Source organism: Cheilinus undulatus, linkage group 2 (assembly GCF_018320785.1).
Source record: "Cheilinus undulatus linkage group 2, ASM1832078v1, whole genome shotgun sequence".
Lineage (NCBI taxonomy): Eukaryota > Metazoa > Chordata > Actinopteri > Labriformes > Labridae > Cheilinus > Cheilinus undulatus.
Genome location: NC_054866.1, coordinates 40,782,756 through 40,808,511, shown reverse-complemented (window position 1 = coordinate 40,808,511; position 25,756 = coordinate 40,782,756). Strand labels below are relative to the sequence as shown.

The 25,756-nt window shown below is 40.2% G+C and overlaps 1 protein-coding gene across 4 annotated transcripts in view; it reads right to left on the bottom strand.

The window, feature by feature from the left end:
* Positions 1-25,756, bottom strand: part of LOC121518638 (protein furry homolog) — a 74,009-nt gene that overhangs the window by 39,351 nt on the left and 8,902 nt on the right. For 3 of the 4 annotated variants that reach the window (XM_041801093.1, XM_041801101.1, XM_041801108.1), the window contains exons 2-14: positions 14,590-14,789; positions 10,499-10,552; positions 7,783-7,922; positions 7,567-7,657; positions 5,678-5,757; positions 5,499-5,579; positions 4,472-4,640; positions 3,197-3,289; positions 2,991-3,089; positions 2,231-2,332; positions 1,916-2,019; positions 385-493; positions 195-281 (exon numbers count right to left, since the gene is read on the bottom strand). In XM_041801093.1, coding sequence (XP_041657027.1) covers positions 195-281; positions 385-493; positions 1,916-2,019; positions 2,231-2,332; positions 2,991-3,089; positions 3,197-3,289; positions 4,472-4,640; positions 5,499-5,579; positions 5,678-5,757; positions 7,567-7,657; positions 7,783-7,922; positions 10,499-10,552; positions 14,590-14,789 — 1,409 coding nt within the window. Of the gene's footprint in view, positions 1-194; positions 282-384; positions 494-1,915; positions 2,020-2,230; positions 2,333-2,990; positions 3,090-3,196; positions 3,290-4,471; positions 4,641-5,498; positions 5,580-5,677; positions 5,758-7,566; positions 7,658-7,782; positions 7,923-10,498; positions 10,553-14,589; positions 14,790-18,276; positions 18,547-25,756 lie in introns of those variants that run through there. The other variant, XM_041801117.1, reaches the window with a different exon arrangement.

Here is a 25,756-nt window from a genome sequence, read left to right as displayed (position 1 = left end):
GTGTGCCAGGCTTTGGATAGAAGTATGTTTCAAAGAAGGAAGCGTGTCAAAGATCACACCCGTAAGTAGCTGAAATTATCATTTTTCTAATATCCTTTTAAACTATGAATAAATCAAGGCAATGCATTAGACCACAGAAAAACACTAAGGTATCTTTAAAGTAAATTATCACAAGGATGAAGGATAAATCATACCTCTGGATTAAGACTAAAGGCTTTTGCAGGTTTCCCGACACAAAGAAGGTCGAAGATAATCTCTCTCATGGCAAAATCAAGTCTTTCCTGCAATGAGAAAAGAAAAAGCTTTATGTTTGTTATGATCCTTTTGGTAGTAGTATGGTGTAGGTATCAGTTACAGTGTAGAACAGCACATCAACGTATTTACCTGTGCAATAAACTGGATGATTTTAACAAAGATGTTAAGAGGCATGTCTCTTGGTACGACACTGCGGGATCCTTTGGGGAAAAGTGTTGTCACTATGGTGTTGAGGCGACTGTGGATAAAGAAAGAATAAACCATAATAAGGACACCCCTGACAAGGGTTGAAAAGTTTAAAAGGATGTGCCCAGTTCCACTAAAAACCCTGTAAAATTGTTTTTACAGTATTCCACTTATTCGAAGGAGTTTCATTCTAAGACATGTTTACTTTGGAGCTAATTAACATGCTTTTAAAGTATGGCTTGACCTGTTTCAGATTCCTCAGGTGGGCTCAGGCTCATAATAACATATTTAAGCTGCTCATAAACCTGCGAGCCACCTGCAAAGACAATCTGGTGTGGGTCTAACCCCAGGGCTGCTCTGCTGTGTATCTACATAAACCTTTAGGCTAGCTCTTTCTTCAAACACTTATAACTGTGAGAGAGGGTTTGGTGTAAAACGCCTACTTAAATAAAACTTTTCATTCTTGCTTTTACTATTTTCTTCAGTGCAAATAAATGTGTTCCAGTGTGTGGTCTTTATTATCTCCTCACGGGAGTTTATTAACTCATAAAAACACCATAAGAAGACTGCTTAATGTTAAGAAACCTTCATCCGTGTAGGAAGCCAGTGGCTGACTTTACAATTTTGGGAACCCTCATCATCTACTGTTCTCCTCTTTTTAGATTCTAATTTATCAATAAAAAACTACTTGTAACTTCTTTTTTTAATTAGTCTTCATGTCAAAATGATGTAAGGATTTCTGGGACTGGATTTGAAAGATTAAAATATATATGGACAGTTAATCAAATGCACTCACTACAGAAACTATAAAAGTGTAACTTTCTGTATTTCCTTGGACCTTCTAGTGTAACATACTACATTTTTAAATTATTTTTGTAGTCCTCTAATGCTTTCAATATTTTATTTTTAACTCTGTTTAATGTTATTTAGTTATGGCTGTGATATTTTAGCTATTGCCACATGCTTAATCGTATTCATTCAATTTGAGGCCACACGAACCAAAAATCTAGCTTATAGCATTAATTCAAGCAGGCCATGGTGTTAAGCGCTACCGTAAATCTGAGATCAGCTGACTGCCAGCTGATTTGCTCTAAGTAGCTATTGGCTAATTGCACTCATGCTGCCATATTCAAACTGCTCTAGCTTGGCCATGCTTTGCTGCTCCCTCTGCAAGCTGCTTTTTGCAACCCTCCTCCACCCCAGCTCCTCCTCTATGCTATTTCAGACTTAATCAGTGCCATTCTGTTGTCGCTGAAGCCTGCCTCAGGCTTTCCTTGTAGGCACAGGAAAGGCAGGAACGTACACTGAGAGTCTCTATAACATGACCAAGTTTACTTCATATTTTGCACTTTCAATGAGTGAGTTAATCCCTTAAAATTCAAAATGCCAGCTGGTGCAAGAGAAAGTGTTCAATCCTTTCTTTCTACCTTTTTGCTGACTAGATACAGAGCATGCAAGAAGAAGATATTCTTACCCTTGAGTTGCCGTATTGCTTTCACACTTGATTCTGATCATGTAGACCCACAACAGTCGATACAGGGACTCCAAAGCAACACGAGCCATTTTAGGGTCTCTGCTCTGTAATACAAGTAGGATTAAAAAAGAAATTTAAAAATATGTTGTAACAAGAGGCTCCTTGTGAGTAAATTTCTTCTGTTTACTACAGAAATGCTTTCTGTAAAACACAGTGGCACTGATCAATGACCCTCATTTATCCAGAAATTCTTTTTCTTTTCGAAATGACCACTGTAGTCCTAAACAAAAGTGGCAGGTTTGCAGGCAACATTACCTTCAAATTGGACAGGCAGTTGTTGAGGAAGATATGCCATCTGTTGAGGAAGAACTGCTTCTGGCTGACACACAGCAGACACGTCACCAATGGGTAAAACGCCTGTGCAGAGTATGGAAGAGTTTTATTTTATCAGAGAAAGGCATTTTTACTGTAGCCTAAAACTCATTTAAATTATACCTGAGACTTGCTTCTGATTGGATAAATCAAGAAATATTCATTTTATTTTAGCTATATTGGCTTGAGTTCAATCTAAGACGCAAATCTATTGTTTTTTCAAGATAGTCAATTTATATGCCTTTTATTAGGCTTTCTGCTGACACTACATTGCTCATAAAGGTGACTCTTGGCCGTAATTGCTCCCTCAGGGGAAAGAAGAGCTTCTGTAAGAGTAATGTGTTGTTCCAAAAGGGTTGCCATCTTTTCATTTCATGAGAACGTCTGTATGAATACTTTCTTAAAGCCACATTAAAGAGAGGTGACATAACACATATTTTATCTACTGCACCACTGCCACAGTCAGCTTTTATACTTTGAAAGACAGCCTCATAAATTATTTCTAGTCTGGACAATGACTATGCAGAGCAACATCACACAAGAGTGACCTTGAAATGCTTGAAGACTCACAGAGACCACAGGCATCTGGACAATCTGAGCATGCAGCAGAGGGTGTCGGTGTAAAAACAGTGGTGCACAAAAAACAAACAAGGCCACACAGAGACAGACAGTCTGTAAATTTGTTTCCTGCTGAGTAACCAACCAGAGAGTGCTTCTTCCTGGAGGACAGGTCCAAGGTGGTGTCATACAGGCTGTCCACAAAGTTCCTCAGGCAGGGTACATTCACCTCGTTCTTCACGGCCTGGAACAACATCAAACATGGCCGCTTAGCAAGGCTAAATATGGTGCTCTTTTATGTGTCCGTTTAATAATGTTTGATGAAACACACACAAGAGAATAAACACTTACTGCTGCAACTGGAACTAAAATCTCCACAAAGAGACCAGCCAAGGCGTGCTTAATGTCTTTGTCCTTCACCTCTAGGAAATATTGGGCACACTCCTTTAAAAAGAGAGGCATCCAAAATAAAAGTTATATGAGTTGAAATCCAAAAAGATTCACCCAAGAGGTAGAAATACTCGACATTTCATGGTCAAAACTGAACATTATTCAAAAACTTGCATTCCGCAGTAAACAAGAAACATAGTCAATGTCATTGGGCAGGAAATACCAACAACCCTGAGAACTTTCCGTACTTCAACTAGATATTATCAAAATTGAGTATTAGCCAAACTGTGTATCCATCTAAAGAAAAACATGACTTTTTTGAATGGAAGATAGATAAAGAAACAAGCTGGGAGTCAGGACAAAAAGATGAACCATCTTTAGCATTACCAAAGCTAGTGTCTTGAGTGACTTTTTGACGCCAGAAAAAACTCCTCATTAATGACAAAATGAAATCAGAACAACTTCCCCCCCCCCCCCACCACCACCACCACCACCACCACCACCACCACCACCACCACCACCACACACACAAGTCAATATTTAGTAAATGCACCTTTGGCTGCAATCACAGCACTGAGTCCGTGTGGACTGATCTCAATCAGGCTTACACATCTGTACAATGCGATTCTACTTCATTTTTCATTGCAAAACGGCTCAAGCTCTGTCAGGTTTCACAGGGATCAGGCATGAACATCCCTTTTCAAGACCAGCCACAAATTCTCTATTGGATGGAGACTTTAACTCGGCCACTCCAGAACATCCACTTTGTTGTCTTTAAACCATTTCTGTGTAGCTGTCGCTCTATGCTTTGGGTCAAACCATAGTCCCATTTCAAATTGAATAAGATTGTCCTCCAGGGATTTCTTATATTTTGCTGCATTCATTTTATCCTCTACTTTACAAGTCTTCCAGGGCCTGCTGCTGAGAAGCATCCCTACAGCATGATGCTTCCACCGACATGCTTTACAAGTGGAAATGGTGTGTTTTAGGTCAGTCACTCTAAAGGGGGTGAATATTTATACAATCACTTATTTTACATTAAACATTTTTGTTCACATGACATTACTTACAAGATATTTTTTGTACTTCTTTGTCAAAAAAAGCCAAATTGGGGGGGTGGGGATACCTCTTATACAGTATAATAGACTGTGATGAAAGCTATGGAAAGTGTCCTGGCCCTCTTAGGAACCAAAGTTGCCCATCCCTGAATCCACTGTCACAGAAGCTCTGTTGTACCTGCATGAATTGAAAAGAAGCCTCGAAATCCTCCACTGGGTACATCTTAATTCGAAAGAACTTGACCCCCATGATGAGACTGATGGTGCTCTGCACTACATACGGACTCTGCTCTTTTTGTCGGAGCTCCTTAAGCTCCGTCATAAACTTCTTCTTCACAGCAGGAAACCTGAGAAATTAAAAAAAAAAAAAAAAAAAGAAGAAACTAAATTAGATTCTAAAGACAAGCCTGCATAGCTCAGCCAGACAAATCCCAAATCAGCACTTCCTCTAAAAAGACTTCCTCTGCTCATAGTCATGACGCTGTGAGAATACAGTGACAATATTCAGGGAGCACGCCGCCCAAAAATAATCCCCCCCACCTCGTCTTGGCCTAAAAAAGCAGACTGGGAGTCTGTGACCTCAGATGAACTCCTCATCTAGCACCTGATCCTCTGCCCAAATTGAAGCAGAGATGGGATTCTTTAGCTGGTCTAAATTTAGAAGATAATTCATCATGGGAGCTCACATAAGCATCTCTTAACCTCCTCTCTGGTGGCTGCCGGAGGACTCTGGCTACTGAATACAGCTATGTTAGAGATGTCAACTGTTTACTACTGATGAAAAAAGTGAATGGAAAAAGGCTATTAAACTTATTCTAAACAGCATCAAACTCACTGTAAAAACTTCATATACAGTGCATTCTTGATGCCATTTATTCTTCCATGCTTTGCTCTGAGAGCAGTCAAGATTTTCTTTAGGATAGTTAGCAGGTAGTACCCTCTTCAACCAAACCTCTATTTTAAGATATTTTCCTTGATGCAGTGATCTGAAAACTTCAAATGGAAAGGCATTCATTTCCAGTCCTAGTTTGGTGTGAGGGGGACCTTCCTTTGGTACGTTCCAGTCTCTTGAAGCAAGGAAATGTTTAGCAGGAAAGCTTTATAACATGTTGTAATGATGTGGCATGGCACCAAAGCCCAGGGGAGTTAAGAGAGAAACACAACCCCTTTAAATTATCACTAGATGTGTATTTTTTGGGACTTACTTTGACTGAGCTAATACTCCAATGATTTCAGCATAAAGGTCTGCTACAGTGTGCATGTTGCCAGTGTTTGGACCATGATACCTATAAACCAAATACACAAGACAGGGAAAGCAAACATTAGAGACGCTTAAAACTGCCACAGAAAGAAAGTGCACGATAAGAAAAATACAAAATCTTACCCCTCTTTGTATCTAAAGTGCTTAAAGGCTAAATTAATGACTTCATTGACCAAACTGTCGAGAACTGGGTGGAGAGGCATCTACGAGGAAACGGGAGAAAAACATCAGGGCAAATTTTTAAACAAAACACAAACAAGCAACTGGTCATGATAAGATCAATATTCTAACATGAGTAAATAAGAAAAAGTCGACATACACCACATGGACAAAAGTATTTGGCCACACCTATTAATTATTGAATTCAGGTGTTTCAACCATACCAGTTGCCACAGGTGTATAAAGTCAAGCACCTAACCATGCAGTCTCCATTGGCAAACATTTGTGATACCCAATGGGTCGTTCTGAGACTTTAAGTTGAGTACTGTGACAGATGCTACCTTTGCAATAAGACGGTTTGTGAAATGCCATCAATGTTTGATTCCACAGTCAACTAACCCTAGGTATCAGTGTTAGAAACAACAGCAACTCAGCCACAAAATGTAAGACCTGGTAAACTCATAGAGCGGGGTCAACGACTGCTATGGCGCACTACTTATGCTCTGATTCCATAGCTAAAGAGCTCTGAACTTCCACTAGCATTAATGTAAGCACACAAACTGTGCAGCAGGAGCTTTATTAAATGGGTTTCCATGGCTGAGCAGCTGCATGCAAGTCTCACTCCACCAAGTCCAACACCAAGTGCTAGATTGCAGCAGAATGATACCTGTCTAACTGCATTGTGCCAACTGTGAAGTTTGGTGGAGGAGGGATAATGGTATGGGGCTGTTTTCAGGGGTTTAGGCTAGATCCCTTATCTCCAGTAAAAGTCAATCTTATTGCTTCAGCATACCAAGACATTTTGGAAAATGCTATGTTTCCAACTTTGTGGCAACAGTATGGGGAAGGCCCTTTTCTATTCAAACATTACTGTGCCCCAGTGCCCAAGCAAGGACTGTAAAGACATGGCTTGATGAGTTTGGTGTGGAAGAACTTGACTGGCCCTCACAGAGCCCTGACCTCAACCTCATCTAGCAGCTTTGGGATGAACTGGAGCAAAGATTGGGAGCCAGGCCTTCTCATCCAACATCAGTGCCTCACATCATAAATGCTCTACAGAATAAATGGGCACATATTCCCACAGAAATGATCCAAAATATTGTGGAAAGCCTTCCAAGAAGATGGGAAGCTGTTATAGCTGCAAAAGGGGGCCAACTACATAGTAAGTACATGTTTTTGAATACAATGTCAATACAGTCCCTGTTGATGTAATGGCCAGGTAAATACTTTTGTCCATATGTATATGTAAGCCTTACATACGTATGTGTAAGGCTTTTTTGAGAGGGTTTAAACAGCTTTCTCAGAGCACTTAAGAGTAATCTAATCCAGAAATTTAAGTACCAAACAGGTGGGTGTTGACTGTTAGCTCTCCAAAGCTGATTTTTATATTAATCTTGAGCGAGCAAATTGTTGTTAATTACAGAACACATCTTATTGTTTTCTTGTAGCTGATGAGCAGAAAGCAAGATTTAAAAAATCTTTGATGTCACATAAATCAGCAGTAAAGGAAACAGATGCATCTTGATGCCCTCAATGTGTGTTGCATGGAAAGAGAGGAAATTGGGAAAACTGCCCTTCAGCACCATTTTTATCAAACCTAGTGATGAGATTAGTTTCCACTTATCTGAAGTGAGGGCAGAATTGTATTCTTTTAAATAGAAAAGACTTGCTGGTTTACGTGTGTGATTGTGTTAGCAAGAGGACAATTTATGCTTAATACTAAGTGCGTCCTTTCAATACAGTCTCTACAAAGCATGAAAATACAACCAAGCACCCAATAGGCTTTGGAAAAACCCTGTATTTAACAGAATAATACGCTTAAAAAGGCATACAACAGCGTTAAGACAAGTCACCTGTTTCAAAACCTCTATAAGTACAAGAGAGAAGATGAAGTCGATGGCCAAATCCCTCCTTTCAAGTAGATAATCTCTCTGCTGCTCATCACTGTAAGGGAGAAATAAAAACAAGAGGAACAGGTTTGCTTTAAATTTAGATTCATGTGGACTCCATCTTTGTTTTTCCTACAGGTGATTCATTGTTTTTAAAGGAATCAGTTCAACAAGCCTCACTTTTTGGACTTGGTGTTGGCTCTGGGCCGGTACTCGTGCAGCTCCTCCTCGAGTCCGTTTTGTCTTTTGTACCAGTCGAAGAGCGTGCGCAGGATGGAGGGGAGACAGTACTCAGCCAGCGAGCTCATGGTGCTTATCAGCTAGAGAGAGAGAGGGACAAACAAGGTGTAAATGCATGTTTGTGTTTGGCAGTTAACATACCAAAGTTAGAGATAGCAATCAGGGTTTCCTTAGTTTATTTGTGCAGCAGTTTAGACTAAAAATTAAGCTGCTTAAGTGGATGCTTTAAAATTTAAGCACATTTCTTATGTTGGTACAATAAAAGGAGTATGAAATTTAATCAGGAAGCTTTTATAGTTAAGTCAGACTGAACTGTGAGCTGGCCCTTAATAGACTTAACGCAGGGATACAAGGTGCAGCATGGGGCGGCCTCACTCAGCCCGGGGGGAGGGTGAGGGGAGAGGAAGGAACGGGTGGGATGGGCTGGGCACACAGGAAGGGAGGAGAGCCTGGTCGAGCCAGGGAACACAGCGAGCCCTTCATTCAGCACGAAGCTGGAGAAGAATTCCGGCTCTGTGCAGCTGCTGAATGGCCTCACGCAGCAGCACAAACACACCCCTGTGGCTGTGAAAGAGCCTTCTCTGCAGAGCTGCAGACCTGCTGGACACACCTAGAGCAGAGTCCGTGCCAGCCAGCAAGGTAAACACGCCTGCCATTCTCTGTCACTGAAAGAGCTTTTTGGATGTGAGAGGTGCCTTCACCCATCAGACCTTTCAGCTCACAGTGCATCCCACTTGAGCAGTTTTAAGGCGTGAAAATGTACTGACATACGGACTAAAATAGAGAAGCTAAAGGATTAATGTTGCACTATTACACAACAAATGACAAGCTATAAAAATGTTAAATAAAAAAAGTTCAGTACTGCATATGATGTAAAGGGCAGATATTTCACAAAAAATTGATAGTTCATTTTATTTTCTTTGTCTATTTGCTAGTCATGATTTACTCAAGAAGCAGTCTCTGTTCCTGAAAATTTAAGCCAAGACTGTCAAAAAGATGATTTTTAGGGCAGAAAGGAACATAAATTGCCTGATTAAAAATGCATGGTCTAAGTAGCTCTTTTTTGATATTTGTGAGGGATAAGGCTTGAGATATACAGAATCACATTCTCTAATTATATACAGAAAAACATTGAATCTGTGAAAATTAGTTTTTCCAGAAGGATCAATAAACTAACTAACTAACTTAAGGTGTGGACCTTACAACAGATTAATTTCCCATGCCCCAAGGACATCCAGAGCATGACAAGGGCTGTGTCAATCTGCCCTCCTGCCTGTTAGTGCCCTAAGTCAGGCTAACATGCCATTACATGCTAGGACTGGGTGGTATTCATTTTTTAATACTGTCATACCCTCCCCAGATTTTACAGGGGTTTACAGAATTACTGCCAGGTGTTTATTCTGAGATCAAAACTAACTTTATATTAGCATCAAGATGGCTAATCAGAACACAGTCCACACTTTATTTCTACAAATGTTTTACTCTGTGCACGGATGGCACTCTCCTGGTGTTTCAGTTAAATTAGTGACCATGTCACCTAGTGACTTTCATCTGGTTGTTCATAGGTGACAAAAGTCCCCATGAATATCTCTTTGTGTAGCTTCCATTCATTTAGCATCATATCCAGCATATCCACATCAGCCATGTATTGATTGCAAACTAAACTAACACAAACAGCCATGGAGGCACTGAACTGGATGTCACCATTTTACTCAGTCACTGATTGAACTGAAACACTGATCTTATTTGTGTTATTTTACATCGAACATCGACTTTTAAACAGAATTTATCAATCACCAGATGCACTGTAATGCCTCCTCTGCTGTCACACTGCCTCTCCCACACATGTGTACTGCATATGCGTCCATGTTGCATTGATTTATGAAGGCGTGTACAGCCAACACGTCAAACCCGGCCTAAAAGTCATTCTTAATCAGGAGCTCCGCCGATTTGACTGATGGGCAGGCGTTTCATCGCTGTTATTTAGGAGGCTTTAGACCTGCTTCAGCTCCACCTCTTATCTTCCTTACAGGCTGATCAAAAGCTAGTTTGAAGGTGCCAGTTTAGTTCTGCTGGTAGAGCAGGCATCCATATACTGGGGCTACAGTCCTTGAGGCACTGGTCCCAGGATTGATTACTGTTCCTAGCAAGTTTGGTGCATCTCTCCCCTCATGTTTCCTGTCTTACTTCAGCCATCCTGTCCATTCAAGGAAAAGAGCCCCGAAAAAAAATAATAATTACAAAAAAAATAGTTAGTTTGAGGCAAACCTCCACTGATGGACTTCAAATTTCTCCCTCAGAGGTCAATCTATGATGTTGCTGAGACTATGTCCACTTTTTTTATACAGCCTTGGGTTTTTCAAATCATTTTTATTGCAGCCTGCTTCTAGCAAAAAGCATTTATTTCCACCACTTAACTTAATTTGCACTGATAATCTGAGTACAAGCTGATAGTTTTTGCTCCAACTGACTGCATCATGATGATGTTGAAGCAGGGCCAATGTAGAAGATGTTGATTGTTCACATTAAATAATCTTTTTTAATTCAATGCAAATAATCCAGACTTTGTATGTGAATGCTCACTGAAACTGTAATTAATAGTGCAGCCCTGTTCTGTTTTGAACAACATCATCGGGATGCAACATGCAGCACTTACTTGATCAAACTGAGGATCCTCCCCCCTCTGCAGAGACTTTGTTAATGGCTTCTCCTGAAAAAAAAAAACAAAAACAAAAACAAAAAACAAAAAGGCAGTCATTTCTGAGACTTTTCTTTGTTATATTTTACATGCAGATCTTTTCAAACACACTTTCAAACAGAGATTTCTAAGTTTGGTCTGAAGCTTGGGACTCCACTCGCTCTGCTGGAACTGGAAGTCTGTGTGGAGTATTTCAGAAACAGGGACTCATTACAGCCCAGCTAATGAGAGAGCCATCAATCAGTCTGATGCCAGCCATGAGCCGGCATAGTTAGATATTAGAGACGGGACATCCATGACAGCTCCCATTACAATAGTCCTTTATCATCCAAGTTAAAGACCTTCATGGGTGATTCTGGTTGAATAGACTTCTCCTGATAAAAGCACGTCTGCAGATGGTTTCCTGATTCTCTGGATCATTTAATACAAGAAGAAGATTGCAATTTTTAGGGAAATGAGGGCCAGATTTAAATAGTTGAACCCAAAAACTTACATGACAACACATGTTTAAGATGTTAATAAACCTTTGAAACTATCAAATACTGTTATTTTTGACTGTATGTCACATTGATTACAATATCCTGACATTGCTATGGTACAACTATGCCTTGCTTTCATTTGTTGTGTTTTATTGTTTTTTTCATATTTGTTTTAAACATCTTTGAAAAGGAATATGATTCAACTTTTTTTGATAAACACAGATTATTGAAGTGGTAATAAATTTACTCTGCAAGAGACAAAAACAAGGTTTAAGTGCATTTACTTGTAAATCTGTGACACTGATCTTAAACATACACAAAAGCAACACAAGAGTTTTTACATTTACATTTAACCCACATAATATAATCTCACACAAATAACAGCATCCACAGTGCTTATTTTCTTCTCTGCCTGCCTTGGTAACCAGGCAGAAATCCAAGGACATTCATTTATTTGTGATTTATTGAAAATAGCTGACTGTCTGATTTTTCTGACATTGATTTTGCATGGGCTACTGGTTGTTTAAATCGTCCTCTGCTATTAAGAGTAGCAGCTTAGCCGTACAAAGATGATGAAATGTGAGGTTTTTGGACAAAAGCCTGAACCTGAGAAGCCCATATGCTGGAGAAATGGAAAAATGAATGCCTTTTTTGTTACTCTTCTGTTTGTCTTCAACCCATGCACAGAAAAAAAAAAATCTTGTCATCGTATTTCAATGAATTGCCCTATGAAAACAAACTAATTGAAATTTCTTTAGTGCCTAATGTAACTGAGATCAACCATTATTGAACTTTCAAACTGAGTGAACAAGTTCACCTGAATGAGACATCTACACAGCAAATTACTTCTGGCTCTCCACAGAGGGGAAAAAACAAACAGATTTACATCCTCCCTGCGATTCTCAGGAGAGAGCTACACCAAAACCAGGGCACACTTTCCCTGTGGTAATTAACACTTCCCTGCAGACCGGGTCCATGACTAACAGCTTCCTGTAAATCACAGCCACTAAAACTGGTGACTTTCCATCAACAGCAGCGACATGCTAGCATTTTTTTCAGCAACTCAACAAGCTCTAGGGTCTGTCTCTCCTGTTTTCCCAATCTAAATGTTCTCTGTCAGGAAAAACAGTTTTATTGGCTGATTATTAAATTATATTTTGTTCATTATTTTGCCTTTTTGTCCTCAATGAAGCTGAAAAGCCCTTGTTACAACTTGTGTGAAAGAAATGCTATCAGTGATTCTTTTTCATGTTGCTGCTATGTGTGGAAAAGATTGAATATGTGTGGAAAAACAGTCTTAGGAAACAGCTTCAGAAAGAGTAAATATTTTGTTGAGCGTTTGTTAAGTGGCTCTTCTTTGTCTGTCTGACAGCAATGTTATTTTTGGCAGCCATTGTTTTGCTTCAAACTGCACTTTACAAAAAGTTGATCAAAGTTTTATTTGGTATCTTAATTTTTTTATCTAGCCAATGCTGAAATAATGACTGTGAGTCCACCCATGTCATATAAAGATAAGGATAAGAGAACAAAGATAGAAAAGAGAAGATTCCTTGACAGTGCAATACACAAAATATGAAAAACTCAGTGAACAACCAAAGCGTTTTAATATTCCAGCCTTTAGTGCATTCCTGGCAGATATGCCCGAGATCTTCAGAACAAATTTTTCGTTGTAATAAAGGATGCAAACATTTTTTTATTTAACCACTGAATCAATTGAAAACTTACTCAAAAATGCATCTTATAAATGTAAAAATCATCCAGCAAATTTCTCCAGGACAAACTAAATTTTGCCTGCATTATTTTTAATTTAGGGATTCTAAGAATCCTACTTTTCTGTGTGATTTAAAGCTTATGTATGGATTTTTAAAATATTTTACATATAGTTGACATGACCCTGCCATTTTCAATAGGGATGCACAAAAGCATTGGTTTAACATTGGGACTGGCAGATATCAGCTCTGCTGAAAAACAGCAGTCATCTTCAAAAAACACAGCATTAACAAATGTAAGTAGCCAAGCCACCAAGACACCTATGACTTCTCTGAAGGTGTTACAAGCTTCAGCGACTGAGATAGGAGAGCCTTTATGCTGCTTCTCTCTTTACCACACCAGTCAAAGCTTCACGGCAGAGTGACAAAGAGAAAGCCACTGCTGAGGAAAACTCATTAAAGCTAGACGAAAGTCTGTCAGAAGTCATGTGGGATACTTCATGGTTAAATGGAAGAAAGTTCTTTGGTCGATTGGGACCAAAATGGTGCTTTTAGGTCATCACACAAGACGCTATGTTTGGTGGAAACCAAAAACTGCACATTCCCACTGTGAAGCACTGTGGTGGCAGCATCATGCCGTGAGGATGCTTCTCAGCATCCAGCTCTGGATGGCTTGTAAAGGTAGAGGGTAAAATAATGTGGCAAAATATAGGCAAATCCTGTAGGACAATTTTATTCAGTCTGAAAGAGAACTGGGGGAAGATTTATTTTCCAGCAAGACAAAGACCTGAATAATACAGGGACAGCTACACAGAAATGGCTTACAGACAACAAGATGAATGTTCTGGAGTGGCCGAGTCAAAGCCCAGACCTCAATCCAATAGAGAAATTGTGGCTGGACTTGAAAAGGGCTGAGCAGCTTGAGCAGCTGTGCAAAGAAGAAGTGCAAGCCTGACTGAGACCTATCCACACAGACTCAGTGCTGTGATTGCAGCCAGTGGCGCTTCTACTAAATACTGACCTGAAAGGGTTGAATATTTCTGCAGTCATTTAGTTTACACTACACATTTTTATTCAATGGACATTACTTTGGAGAAATCTGTTTTCACTTTGACAGTAAAGAGGTATTTTTTTAAGTTCTTGTCAAAAAAAAAAAAAAAGCCAAGTTATATTGACCATGACTGATTTATAGGGGGTGAATACTTTTTATAGGCACTGTGTCTCAGCCACAATGGATATCTATTTCACAGAATGAAGACTCTGTAAATGAGACTGACATTTCGATAGTCATACCTACAAGTGTTTTACTTAAGTAATCATCTGATCACTTTTGTATTTGTAAACTGTTGTATTGTCTCTTTATCTCATATGTCAGTAATTCTACTCCTGTCTAACCACCTATTGCTAGCCTGTCTGTCAGGCTTCCTGTCTGACCTTGTTACAGCGGTTCACAACCTGAGGGTCGGGACACCCACATGGGGTCATGAGATGATTAATGGGACAGCAAACAAGGAAAACCTAAATTCTGCTTCAGAAATAAGGTCTACTTTGGAGACATTTCTCTAGTTTCTACCTTTTTATTTACTGTTAAATGAAGTACACTACAACCAGCAGATTAAGTTAGTAGGTTTAATACATCTGGGGCAAAATAATTTACTTCAGATTCAGCTGTAAATAACTTTTCACCACAGAGCCTTAACAGTGTGACCTCATTTCCCCCTGACGAACCATCAGGTTATTTTTGGATTTGTTTCAGTTTTTGAAGCAGAGGATATTCAGCAACAACCACAACCAAATAAACAAAGACCAAAGAGCACAACAAGCATTAACCCTTTCAGTCAATCAGTGCTTTCAGACTCACCAGTGGCTCGGCCATGATGATGCGGATCTTTCGCTCTGACACGGTAGTGAAGTTGGCAAACAGGCTCTTGAGGACGTACTCGCCCGGCTTGCTCTCCGGGTCGATACTGATGGGCATCATGGCTGGGGGACCCTTCTCTCCCTGGGGACAGCAGACTGGAGGAAGTGGGGGTTTACTGTATCCGTTCCCCACGGGTGAGGCTGTGGAAACAACAAACAAAGACAGGGGTGAGAAACAATTAAGCATATTCAATCACTGCTAATTCAAGCACAAATGAGTGGGACAGGATAAGCCACAAAGAGAGGTCAGTGGACAGAGTATTACTGAGAAGTTTCCAAACATGGACATAAAGTTCCCGACATGTTGAACATTCCTGAGGGAGACTGTCCAGAGGGCACCGGCCTGCCCCGACTCTGCTCCTTCTCTCCTCCTGCTACAGTGAACACAGTGAGCACATATGGAAATGAAAGCACCATGGCCAGCAGCTGGTGTTTTCATTTCGTACCAGAGATGTCATTGCCCTTTGAGGGAAGCAAAAATCTTGTGCATGTGACCATCATTCAGCCAGTGTTATGATGTGGTGCACGTTTAATTACAGATGGCTTCGCACGGGCCATAAAACCCTACAAACTAAGACACAAGTTAAAATTTACCTCGCTGTTGCACTCGGCTGCTTCCAGACACAAAAGTGCTAAAGATAGTAAAGAACTGCATGGAAACACCTCATTACAAGTGTGAGATTTTTATTTAGCCTGAAAGTCTACAACTTCTAACTGTCCACCTCACAGAACGCTGTAAATCTGGCGTAATATTCAGAGGCTGGACATAGAAGACTTACTGCCCAACAACAAAAAACACATTTTCTTGACAGCTGCATCTGAGTGTGCAAGATGGTGTGTGCGTGTGGGTAATAAATAAATGTGTAGACAGAAAGCACACCATCAGTAGCTGTTAAGTACAGCCAGTATGTCACGAACACATTACATCTGTCAACATCACAGAAAACATCAAAATCCAATGTTTCCCACAGAATAACACAATACTTGGGTGGTGGATGACCATCACGCCCTGCCTCATTCTGTTCTGTTGTGTTTATGCTTTCTTGATATTATTCATCAGCAGTACGTTGAATAAAGACACTTAGATAACACCTGACAGCCCATAATCATAGCAGGCGAGCTGCATGGGTAAAGACGTATTGTTGACGAGAGGGTTTAAACCCCAATAAAGTCAGGACCATTTCATGAAGAAACACATGATTTGCATTAAAAGAAAATCTCTTAATAAGCAGTTAATAATTTGCTTGTATTGCTGTTATTTATATCTCGTGTTGTGGCTGTTCTGGGATCCCCCTGCCCTTCCACAAGCCTATGAGGGTTGCATCAAGCAGGAACAGCACATGTTCATGCTCTTCCTGTGCCTACACCGAAAGACTGAGGCAGGGAGAGAAGCAGGAAAAATCCCAGAGCAAAGATCGGTGACAACAGAATGACACTGATGAATTCAGATGTACCATAATGGAGGAGCTGGGGTGGAGGGGGGTTGCAAAAAGCAGCATGCAGAGGGAGCAGCAAAGTGTCAGCAAAGTGGGGATCAAAAACAATTTAGCTTAACAAAACTGCCATTGAGCCTCGTGGTTTTTTTTGTGTTGCATTATTTATCTTATTAATGGTGCATAAGCTTACATTAGCTCTTTACATTAGCTCGGGGGGGGGGGGGCATTAGCTCAAACCAAATCAGCACTGTACATTATATCAAACCAAAAATATTTTCAGCTGAAGGCTTCTAGAAAAAAAAGATCCTGGCTGTGCAGGGAGTAGCATGCACTCAATAACACTGACTTTAGCTGCTACAGGACAATATTCGGTAACACCTCTTTTGAAGGGGTATGCATAAGACTGACATGACACCCGTAATTTATATGAAGGAGGCTTTATGAATATTTCCTGATGTTGTCTTTAAGTGTCATTCACAAATAAACTGCAATAAATTGAGAGCAAACCCACTTGTCAACACTTTATAGCAAGCCTCGTTAGTTAAATATTAATACAGTGATGAAATCTGTGTGGTGAAATCCACAGAACAATAGTTAATTAGTGCAATAAAAGAGTGAAGAGATGGTTACATTACGATGCATTTAAGGTTCAGTTCAGTAAAAAAGGAAGATAAAGTGAATGTAAATACGGTAATGGGATGTGTTAAAATGTCACATTAAGAAAAAAAAAATCAGTTTTGGATGAGAAACTTGAATAACTAGAAAAGCACTTGGAGAGCGCAGACCTCCACCATTAGCCCTATCTCCCAATAGTGAAGAATCCTTTAAAAAATTCCTGAATCCAGACCGTGATCCAGATCACTCCCAAAAGCTAATCAGTTTTTTCTTATGCTATTTCTGACATTTCCTGAAAATTTCATCAAAATCCATCTATAACTTTTTGAATTATGTTGCTAACAAACTAACAAACCCTGCCGATCACATAACCTCCTTGGCGGAGGTAATTACAGTTGTGACGATGTTAACTGTTTGTGTTTTTGTGTAATGCAAAATATATATATAAAATTGAACAATGACTTTTTAACTCAAGCTCTAATTAGCTTGTACCTCTGTTAAACATGATTGTCAATGTTTTTAAAACAAACAATGGAAAAGGATCTATATATATTGATAAAGAGTTTCAAAAGGGGTATCATTATCAACAAAAACTCTCGATCTCCATCTGTATTTCCAGATTTTTTCCTTAGTCATTCTGGTAGTCTTGCACCAAGAGAAGTAATGGAAAAAACAGTAGTGAATGCAATCAGCTAAAATAATTTTTAAACATTGCATCAGCTCCCTGATTTTCACAATCACTGCATCTCTTAGCAGTAGTAGTATAAAATTTTTTGCTCATACATTAATGATTAAAACAGATAAACCTTTTTACAAATAGTGTTGTTATTATGACAGATTGCACCACTACAAGAGGCAATAGCTTCAAATAAAGTTGGCAAACGTGATGTGAGATTACACAAAAAAACTGAACAAACCACTTTCAGGCATCCCAGTTGGCTTCTCTACAGCATGTAAAACATCATTAGAAATGTCTTGTGAGAAAAATGTAATTTCATAAACCCTTAGCTTTTAGTTTTCAGCCAATCAGTGTGTAAAAACTTTAAATTTTCAGTCTTTTAGGCTCAAAAAGTCAAGGTGTGACAAGAAAATGCTTCCAGCAAGTATTACATGCAGGAATCTGATAACTCCTACTTTAATTTATTGAGTTGTGCAGTCTGCCAAGGGACAAATCAGAAGCAGAGACATCAATTTTCCTGCAGAGCAAAGGTTAAGCAGATAAAGTAGCTTTAATGAATTCACTAAACTGCTTGCAAGAAACCACTGCATATTAACAGGTGGTTTAAAAAGGCTGCAAACAAATGCACACAAGTCAAAGTCAAATTGCTAGATTTAAAACACTATTTTATGTTGCATATCAGAAAAATGAAGCTTTTTTTTTAGAGGCTGTGCAGTAACAGTATGCAGCTGGGTAAAGAAGTGGATAATCGTCATAAATCTAATAAATACAGCTCCTTCTTGAGATCTTTTCAGGACATGCAATGTTTGGGTATCTGTCAAAGAATGTCCAGCACGTGTGTGGATCTCGTGTGGCTTTCAGAACATGCTTCCCTCACTCATGGCCACTCAGCACCTACCCAGGCCTTTGATGAAGCTGATGACGCTGGCTTTACTCCAGCACACGGCCGTCCCGTCCATAGTGGGGAAGGAGGATATGGTGCCCAGGGTTTTCCTGAGTTTAAGAACAAATCCCCGCTAGTAAAATCCACCAACGTCCATGTCTTGTGTGTCAGCTGGCTCTGTCCTGCTGGGCATAGTTTCCATGGCGCACAGAGCCAACGGCGGGTGTGTTTTTGTAAAGTGGGAGTAGTGTTAGGTACGGGAGATCTCTCCCTCTCTCTCTCTCCCTCCCTCTGTCTCTGGGCTGTCTTCTGCTATGGCTTTCTCTTGCCTTGTGACCAAGCGGTGCCTTCCAAGAGTGAAGGTCAGGCAGGAATTTTTAGCTGAGGCACAGCGCAGTGACGAGGGCCTTCATGCTATGGTGGCATAGTTATGTGTCTATATTTATCCCGGGGTACACAGCATACTGACAGAGCAGCACCCTCCCCTTTCCTCCTCCAACTCTGTGATCCTGGAGCACAGGGTAATCACTACCAGGGTGTAAACACCATTCATGATCCAGGAATTAATTACTTTAGTAACTTTTTCTTTAGACATCTACCAAGCTAAAGGTAGTCTGGATGCAAACTTAGTCAATTAAACCAATTTTCCAGGCACAAACAGCTTGATTTGATTGAATTTACATGCATTTTTCCAATTATGACCATGTTAATGATTTAATTTGTCAAAGAAAGCAACCAGTGTCCACCCAGGCCCTTTCTGTGCCTCTGTACGATGCAACATGTGACCCTGCAAACAAGGAGCTCAGACGCTGAGTGCATTACATCATGGCCATGCTGGAAACACCCTGAGCATGGTGGTGCTCTCGATAGGACAATGCAAACAGGCTGTCTCTATGGGGCACACACAGACATACACACACACTTAGAAAGAATGCAGCTCACTATATGAGTCCACAGAGACTGTCGCGCTGAGTAAACAAGCACTTCAGCAGTTGTTTGTGAACAGAGTGGGAGGATATGTAGATACCACTGACCTCCTTCACTGGACCAGAAATTCCAGTGTCAACATGGACCTTTGGGAGCTTTTTCATGCAGCTACTATGAGAAACATTGACTCTGCATTTCTGTGAGCATACAGGCTTGGAAATCATTCCCTATATAATCCTCTCCTGCAGCCCTGTATGGTATTTATATTTTATACTTCCTGGATGTGAATAAAGGGACACTGTTCTAAGGGGCTTGGATGAAGGTTGGTTCTTGCGTCATGCGATGTAAGAAGTGGGGAAACTTTCTTGGCAGGTCTGGATCATAAAGTTTAAGGTCAGAGAAAAAAAAAACAAGATCCCTGTTAAAACCAGATGTACCACACTCAGTGCACTGATTCCATTTAATATTTCCTGCTTTACTGACTTTATTTCCATATTAAAATAAAACCAATAAGTCACTGGAGCTCACAGTTCAAATATGACTCAGTGTCTTAAAACAAAATCCATGAACACAAAAATGCAAAGCCGCAGCTCTCCTTACTGTTTTTGCTGTATTTTTTAAACGTCATAAATGATCTGTTTTTAACTCTGTCAAAAACATTGAATTGCTCTGTGTATAAATAGAGCTCTATAAATAAACTTACCTTACCTCACCTTGACTCTGAAGAGTTGAAGCTGTACTACAGGTACATTTAAAAAAATTAGAATATCAAGAAAAAGTTCAATATTTTTTGTCACTCATTTCAGAAAGTGAAACCCATACATTGCATAGACTCATTACACATACAGTGAGATATTTCAAGCATTTTTTTCTTGAAATGTTGACGATTATGGCTTACAGATAATGAAAACCCAAAATGCAGTGTCTCAGAAAATTAGACTATTGTGAAAAGATTCAATATTGGAAAGTCATGGTGTCACACTCTAAACAGCTAATAACTCAAAACACCTGCAAAGGTTTGCTGAGCCTTTAAATGGTCTCTCAGTCTGGGTCAGTAGGCTACACAATCATGGGGAAGCCTGCAGACTTGACAGATGTCCAGAGGACAGTCATTGACACTCTCCACAAGAAAGGTCATTGCTAAAGAAGCTGGTTGTTCACAGAGTGCTGTATCCAAGCATATTCATAGAAAGATGAGTGGAAGAAAGAAGTGTGGTAGGAAAAGGTGCACCAGCATCAGGGATAACCACAGCCTTGAGAGGATTGTCAAGCAAAATCCATTCAAGAATTTGGGGGAGCTTCACAAGGAGTGGACTGAGGCTGGAGTCAGCGCATCAAGAGCCACTACGCACAGATGAATCCTAGACATGGGCTACAAATGTTGCATTCCTCGTGTCAAGCCACTCCTGAACCAGAGACAACGTCAGAAGCGTCTTACCTGGGCTGTAGAGAAAAAGAATTGGACTGTTGCTCAGTGGTCCAAAGTCCTCTTTTCAGATGATCGTCAATTTTGCATATCATTTGGAAATCAAGGTCCCAGAGTCTGGAGGAAGAGAGGAGAGGCACAGAATCCACATTGCATGAAGTCCAGTGTGAAGTTTCCACAGTCAGTGATGATTTGGGCTGCCATGGCATCTGCTGGTGTTGGTCCACTGTGTTTTCTGAAGTCCACAGTCAACACAGCCATCTACCAGGACATTTTAGAGCACGTCATGCTTCCTTCTGCTGACAAGCTTTATGGAGATGCTGATTTCATTTTCCAGCAGGACTTGGCACCTGCCCACACTGCCAAAGGTACCAAAAGCTGGTTCAATGACCATGGTGTTACTGTGCTTGATTGGCCAGCAAACTGGCCTGACCTGAACCCCATAGAGAATCTATGGGATATTGTCAAGAGAAAGATGAGAGACACCAGACCCAACAATGCAGATGACCTGAAGGCTGCTATTAAAGCAACCTGGGCTTCCATTACACCTGAGCAGTGCCACAGGCTGATCGCCTCCATGCCACGCTGCATTGATGCAGTAATTCATGCAAAAGGAGGCCCGACCAAGTATTGAAGGCACAGAAATGAACATAATTTTCAAAAGCCTGACATTTCTGTTTAAAATATCCTTTTTTTAATTGATTTGATGTTATGTTATATTATAATTTTTTAAGACACTGAATTTTGGGTTTCCATTATGCTGCGTCAGTTTGATCAGAACTGGGAGGTTTTCCAGATGGATGTGTGGAACAAATCCATGTGATGTGTCATGTTGGAAAAGTTAGTTCTCAGCTGGAAATAAAAAATAGTTGGTTCTTCGTTGTGACCCATGACATCATCAGTAGGAGTGTCATATTCTCGGTTGTGAAGACGAGCTTTTGCTGAGGAGACATAATGTTTGGTCGCGATCTGGGCATCGACAGATTTCTAGGTGAAGCTGGAGAGTAGTACAAGAAAGAGCAAGTCATATGCTGAACTTGCAGAAGAGATAGAGAAGGCTGGGTCCAGCCCAAATAATTAATAAACACAAGAAACTGAAGAAGGAATACCAGTACAGCAAGAAAGACTTGGGCAAAAGTGGAGCTGAACGTGGGGAAACATGTCCATCACCTCCTCCCACTTTGGTTCCACTTAAACTGGTATGAAAGCGGGCTGATTTGCCAGCAAGCACCAAGGTTCTAAGAGTCCAGAATGGAACCAGAGCCAGGACCAGAGCCAGAACCGTGTCTGTCTGAAAGCACTGATTGTGCATTGGCTGGGATTTGAACTTTCAATGTCTCGTACCAAAGGGAGCGACTGTATGTCAACCACTGAGCTATCAAGCTGCCATGAAATATCTTTATAATAAACAATACAGTATCTAACATAACTTTCTAAAAATATCTTAAAACAATATTATTGATATTTAACTCATCTTTTTGAATTTTCCATTACATTAAACTTTCTCACAGTCTATATATGAGCAGCCTGTTATCCAGCAAAGCAGAGAGTTTTTTGACATGCCTCACATCCTTCATTCTGAGTATGAACTTTAACATCTGGAGGATAATACAAAATCCCTAAATGCAACTGAGCTGGTTTAAAAAATCATTATTGCACACAAAGAAGGAGCACACTCAACAAAAGCTCCTCAGGTGCTTGACCATAAAAAGACTCATGAGAAACAGTCAGGACAAAGAAAAGTCCTTTTAGGGACTTCAGTTCTGGGCAGTGGCAATGTACAGACAGCGACAAACGTGTTTCAGGACTTGGCTGTCATCAGGGTTCTGTCGGTGTCGGACTCTGATGAAGGTCAAGGACTCAAACATGTTGGTTGTGGTCTGTACACTGCCACTGCTCAGAGTTAAAGATGCTGATTGAAAATATATGTGTAGTGACTCTACAGATGATCATATCACCCTGGGGGGTGAAGCGTATGATATGAAAACAAGCATCCACAACTTACATCAGTTCATAACCACATTATTAGCTGACGGCAGTTTTTTTTTCTAAAAGGGTCATTATTCGCCAATACTGATGTTAAATGGGCGAATCTGTGCATCACTAAATGTAAAACATTGTAACATACTGTAAAGTCTCACATTTATGTGTATAGTATTGTATTGTATGGCACCTATCATATTCAGGTGTTACAACACTGTATCTAAAACAAGTCTCTGATGGTTCAACTCAGGTCTGAGTATAAGAACACAGAAAAATTATTTACGTCTCTCTGTGCTCGCTTGTTTCTCACTGCACTCTAACCAGCTGGGGTGAGTCAAGCTGTTACTGACTTTACCACAGTTTCTGATGTGGAGTTTCACAATATAAGCATTTAAGAAAAATAAAAACTACGGACCTTAATTTTGAAAAATTGGCGGAAGTAGCATGTTTATCATTGATTTGGCTTAGATTAGGCTGCCTTACCGACAAGTTATGCAGCTACAGTTTACAGCTGCTTCTCTGACATCCTTTAATGCCACAATCTGGATCTTTGACTAATCATAAAGTTAAAACAAGAGTCATGAGTTTAAACAGACCTTTAAACATTTTTTTAGGCCAGTAAAAGGTGAATCGCTGCAGCACTAGGCTCAAGACACATGCAAATGCTAAAGTCCTTGTAAAATGAAATCCAAAATTTGTGTCTTAACACGTTGGAGCAAGGATGCTGTAAATGTGAAAACACTGAGATCTCTGTGAGACTGAATTTTTGTTTGAGATAGCTAGAAAGTTGTTCACTTCTTTCCTGGCTTGGTTTTATTTGGGCAGGACAAAAATCTGCGCCCACGACATCACCGGTCTTGATGAGGAATTACTCCACTCCCCCAACACTACAAGAAAATAAAATCACAGAGCAGTTCATCTCAGTAGAGTTTGTTGTTAGTTGATGCCATTGCCTTCAATGAGAGTAAACAGCCAGCTCCATGCTGTGTTTTTGTTCAATGTGAGGTAAATGTCCCAAATCTATCAGCCACGGTGGCTAACATGTCATTAAAAGCATCATAACAGAAATTTGTGCCAGAAAACAGTAAATTTAATCCCCAACTTGTCTCTCTGCTCCGGCACAGAGCCAGGCAGCTACACTCTGATCAGAAGAATTCTTTTAAACTTGAGAGGATCAGATTTCTTGTGAGTGGGCATGGCTTAAGCTAATTCAACTCACCACCCTAGAGATGATTTTACTGCCTCATTTTTCATGATTTTGAAAATTAATTTCATAACAAAAGAGATGTTTTTCATGACTCAAACTTGGCTTGGTGGTTCATAATAAAGTTTCCTGTCATACAACAACCCTAAAATAGATATTTTCATCACTTTACAGGGACTTCAAAGGCTCCAGATGGGCCAACAGAGACGCAAAGCGAACACACCCATTGTATGTTGCTGTTATTACAGCCATCAAACTTGGAAGGAAAAACCCATGTTTCACTGGTTTACTGTTTTTTATTACAACGGCATTAGTGGGTGAGGTTTCGTTAGTTATGCAGTTAACAGGCCACAGGCCGGACTTGTAGGTTCAAGTCCGGCCTGTGGCTCCTTTCCTGCATGTCTCCCCCACTCGCTCATCCCCGTTTCTGACTCTTTCCACTGTCTCCTCAATGAATAAAGTCCTAAAATGCCACAAGAGGATCTGGCTACAGACCTCTATGGTGGGGCATTTGGCTGCAGACCTCTACAATGGGGGGACCTTGATCCTGGGGCAGGAAGTGACATACATTACCCACGCCGGAACCACAGAGATGTACTGAATGACATATATTTTCCACTCACAGTCAGAGGTTACAGTAATTTTCACAACTGCAGAATGTTATGAATAAAAATTGAAAATGTATTTAGGGGGCTAAGTTTAAATTGAACTCATCACAAACTAAGGAAAACCAAAAGAGGGTTAGGGTTTGGCACCTGAACCCTAAAGGTTATGGTAAGGGGGAGGGGGATTCAAATTAAAAATAACACACCACAAACTAAGGAAAAACCCAACAAGAGTTAGTACGTCACTTCCCACCCCATAGGCAAGGTAGCCCTGTTCTAGAGGTCAGCAACAGATGAGCCCAAAACGCCCCACCATAAAGGTCTGCAGCCAGATGCATCTCTACAATGAACAAAAATATATCTAAAAAAAATCTTTTCATCCTTGAAACTACGAAATGCTGCTAGAAAACATTTCAGACTACTCATTCAAGTCCCTTAAAAAACTTTAAAACCATCTTCTCAAATAGAAGCCCAAATATCACACTGCCCTCTCAGCTGTACATCCAAGAATTATTCAAAAGCTTGTCAAAAGTGAGATAAACTCACTATAAAAACAGAGCATGTGCATGATTGCATTTCATAAACTGAACAACAACATGTTTGACTTCTGATCAGAGAGAGCAGGACAGTGCTCGGCTTACTGCAGTTCATCTCCCGCTCTGATTGGCTGATGCTGGACCAGCCTTCAGGCTGTTTGGACACCGGACTTGACACTGCTGCTGCACAATGCCAGGTCTGTGCTGCCGGTTGCCACTGTTTTGTTAGTGCTGGACACACTGACTGAAGAGGCAATGGGGTCTAAAAGGGCCTTGACTTTGTTTACATTGTGTGCAGACTGTATCTAATACAAAGCAAGGAAACACGCTTATTTAAACCACATCAAATATGAGGAAATAAACACGAATCTTATTCATTCATATTAATTTTTCTGGAATCCAGTGCTTATAGTATTTATTTCCCCTTATATATCTGCTGCCAACCTATGATTGATGACATAACAGCGGGTATAAAAGGAAGCTGTGAGATGAGATTAGGAGATCATTTCTATTGAACATTTTAAATGCATATTGGTGGGTCAGTGCTGCTGATACAGTACAAAGACTGCCTGTGATTTATCAGCAAAGTGACCCACTGAGAGGATTATGCAACATCATCAGGAGATAGCTCAATGTGGAGTGTGTATACAGGGACAGCATGTCCTGTGATATCTCTTTACATTCAGATGCAGGAGATATACACAAGCTAGCAATGCCAGCCTCCAGTGAAATAGCATTAGTTAGTGAATTTTAATTGTGCATCCATTCTGAATGTGTTTCACCCAGTACAATGCTCACTTCTCTTCCTTTCTGT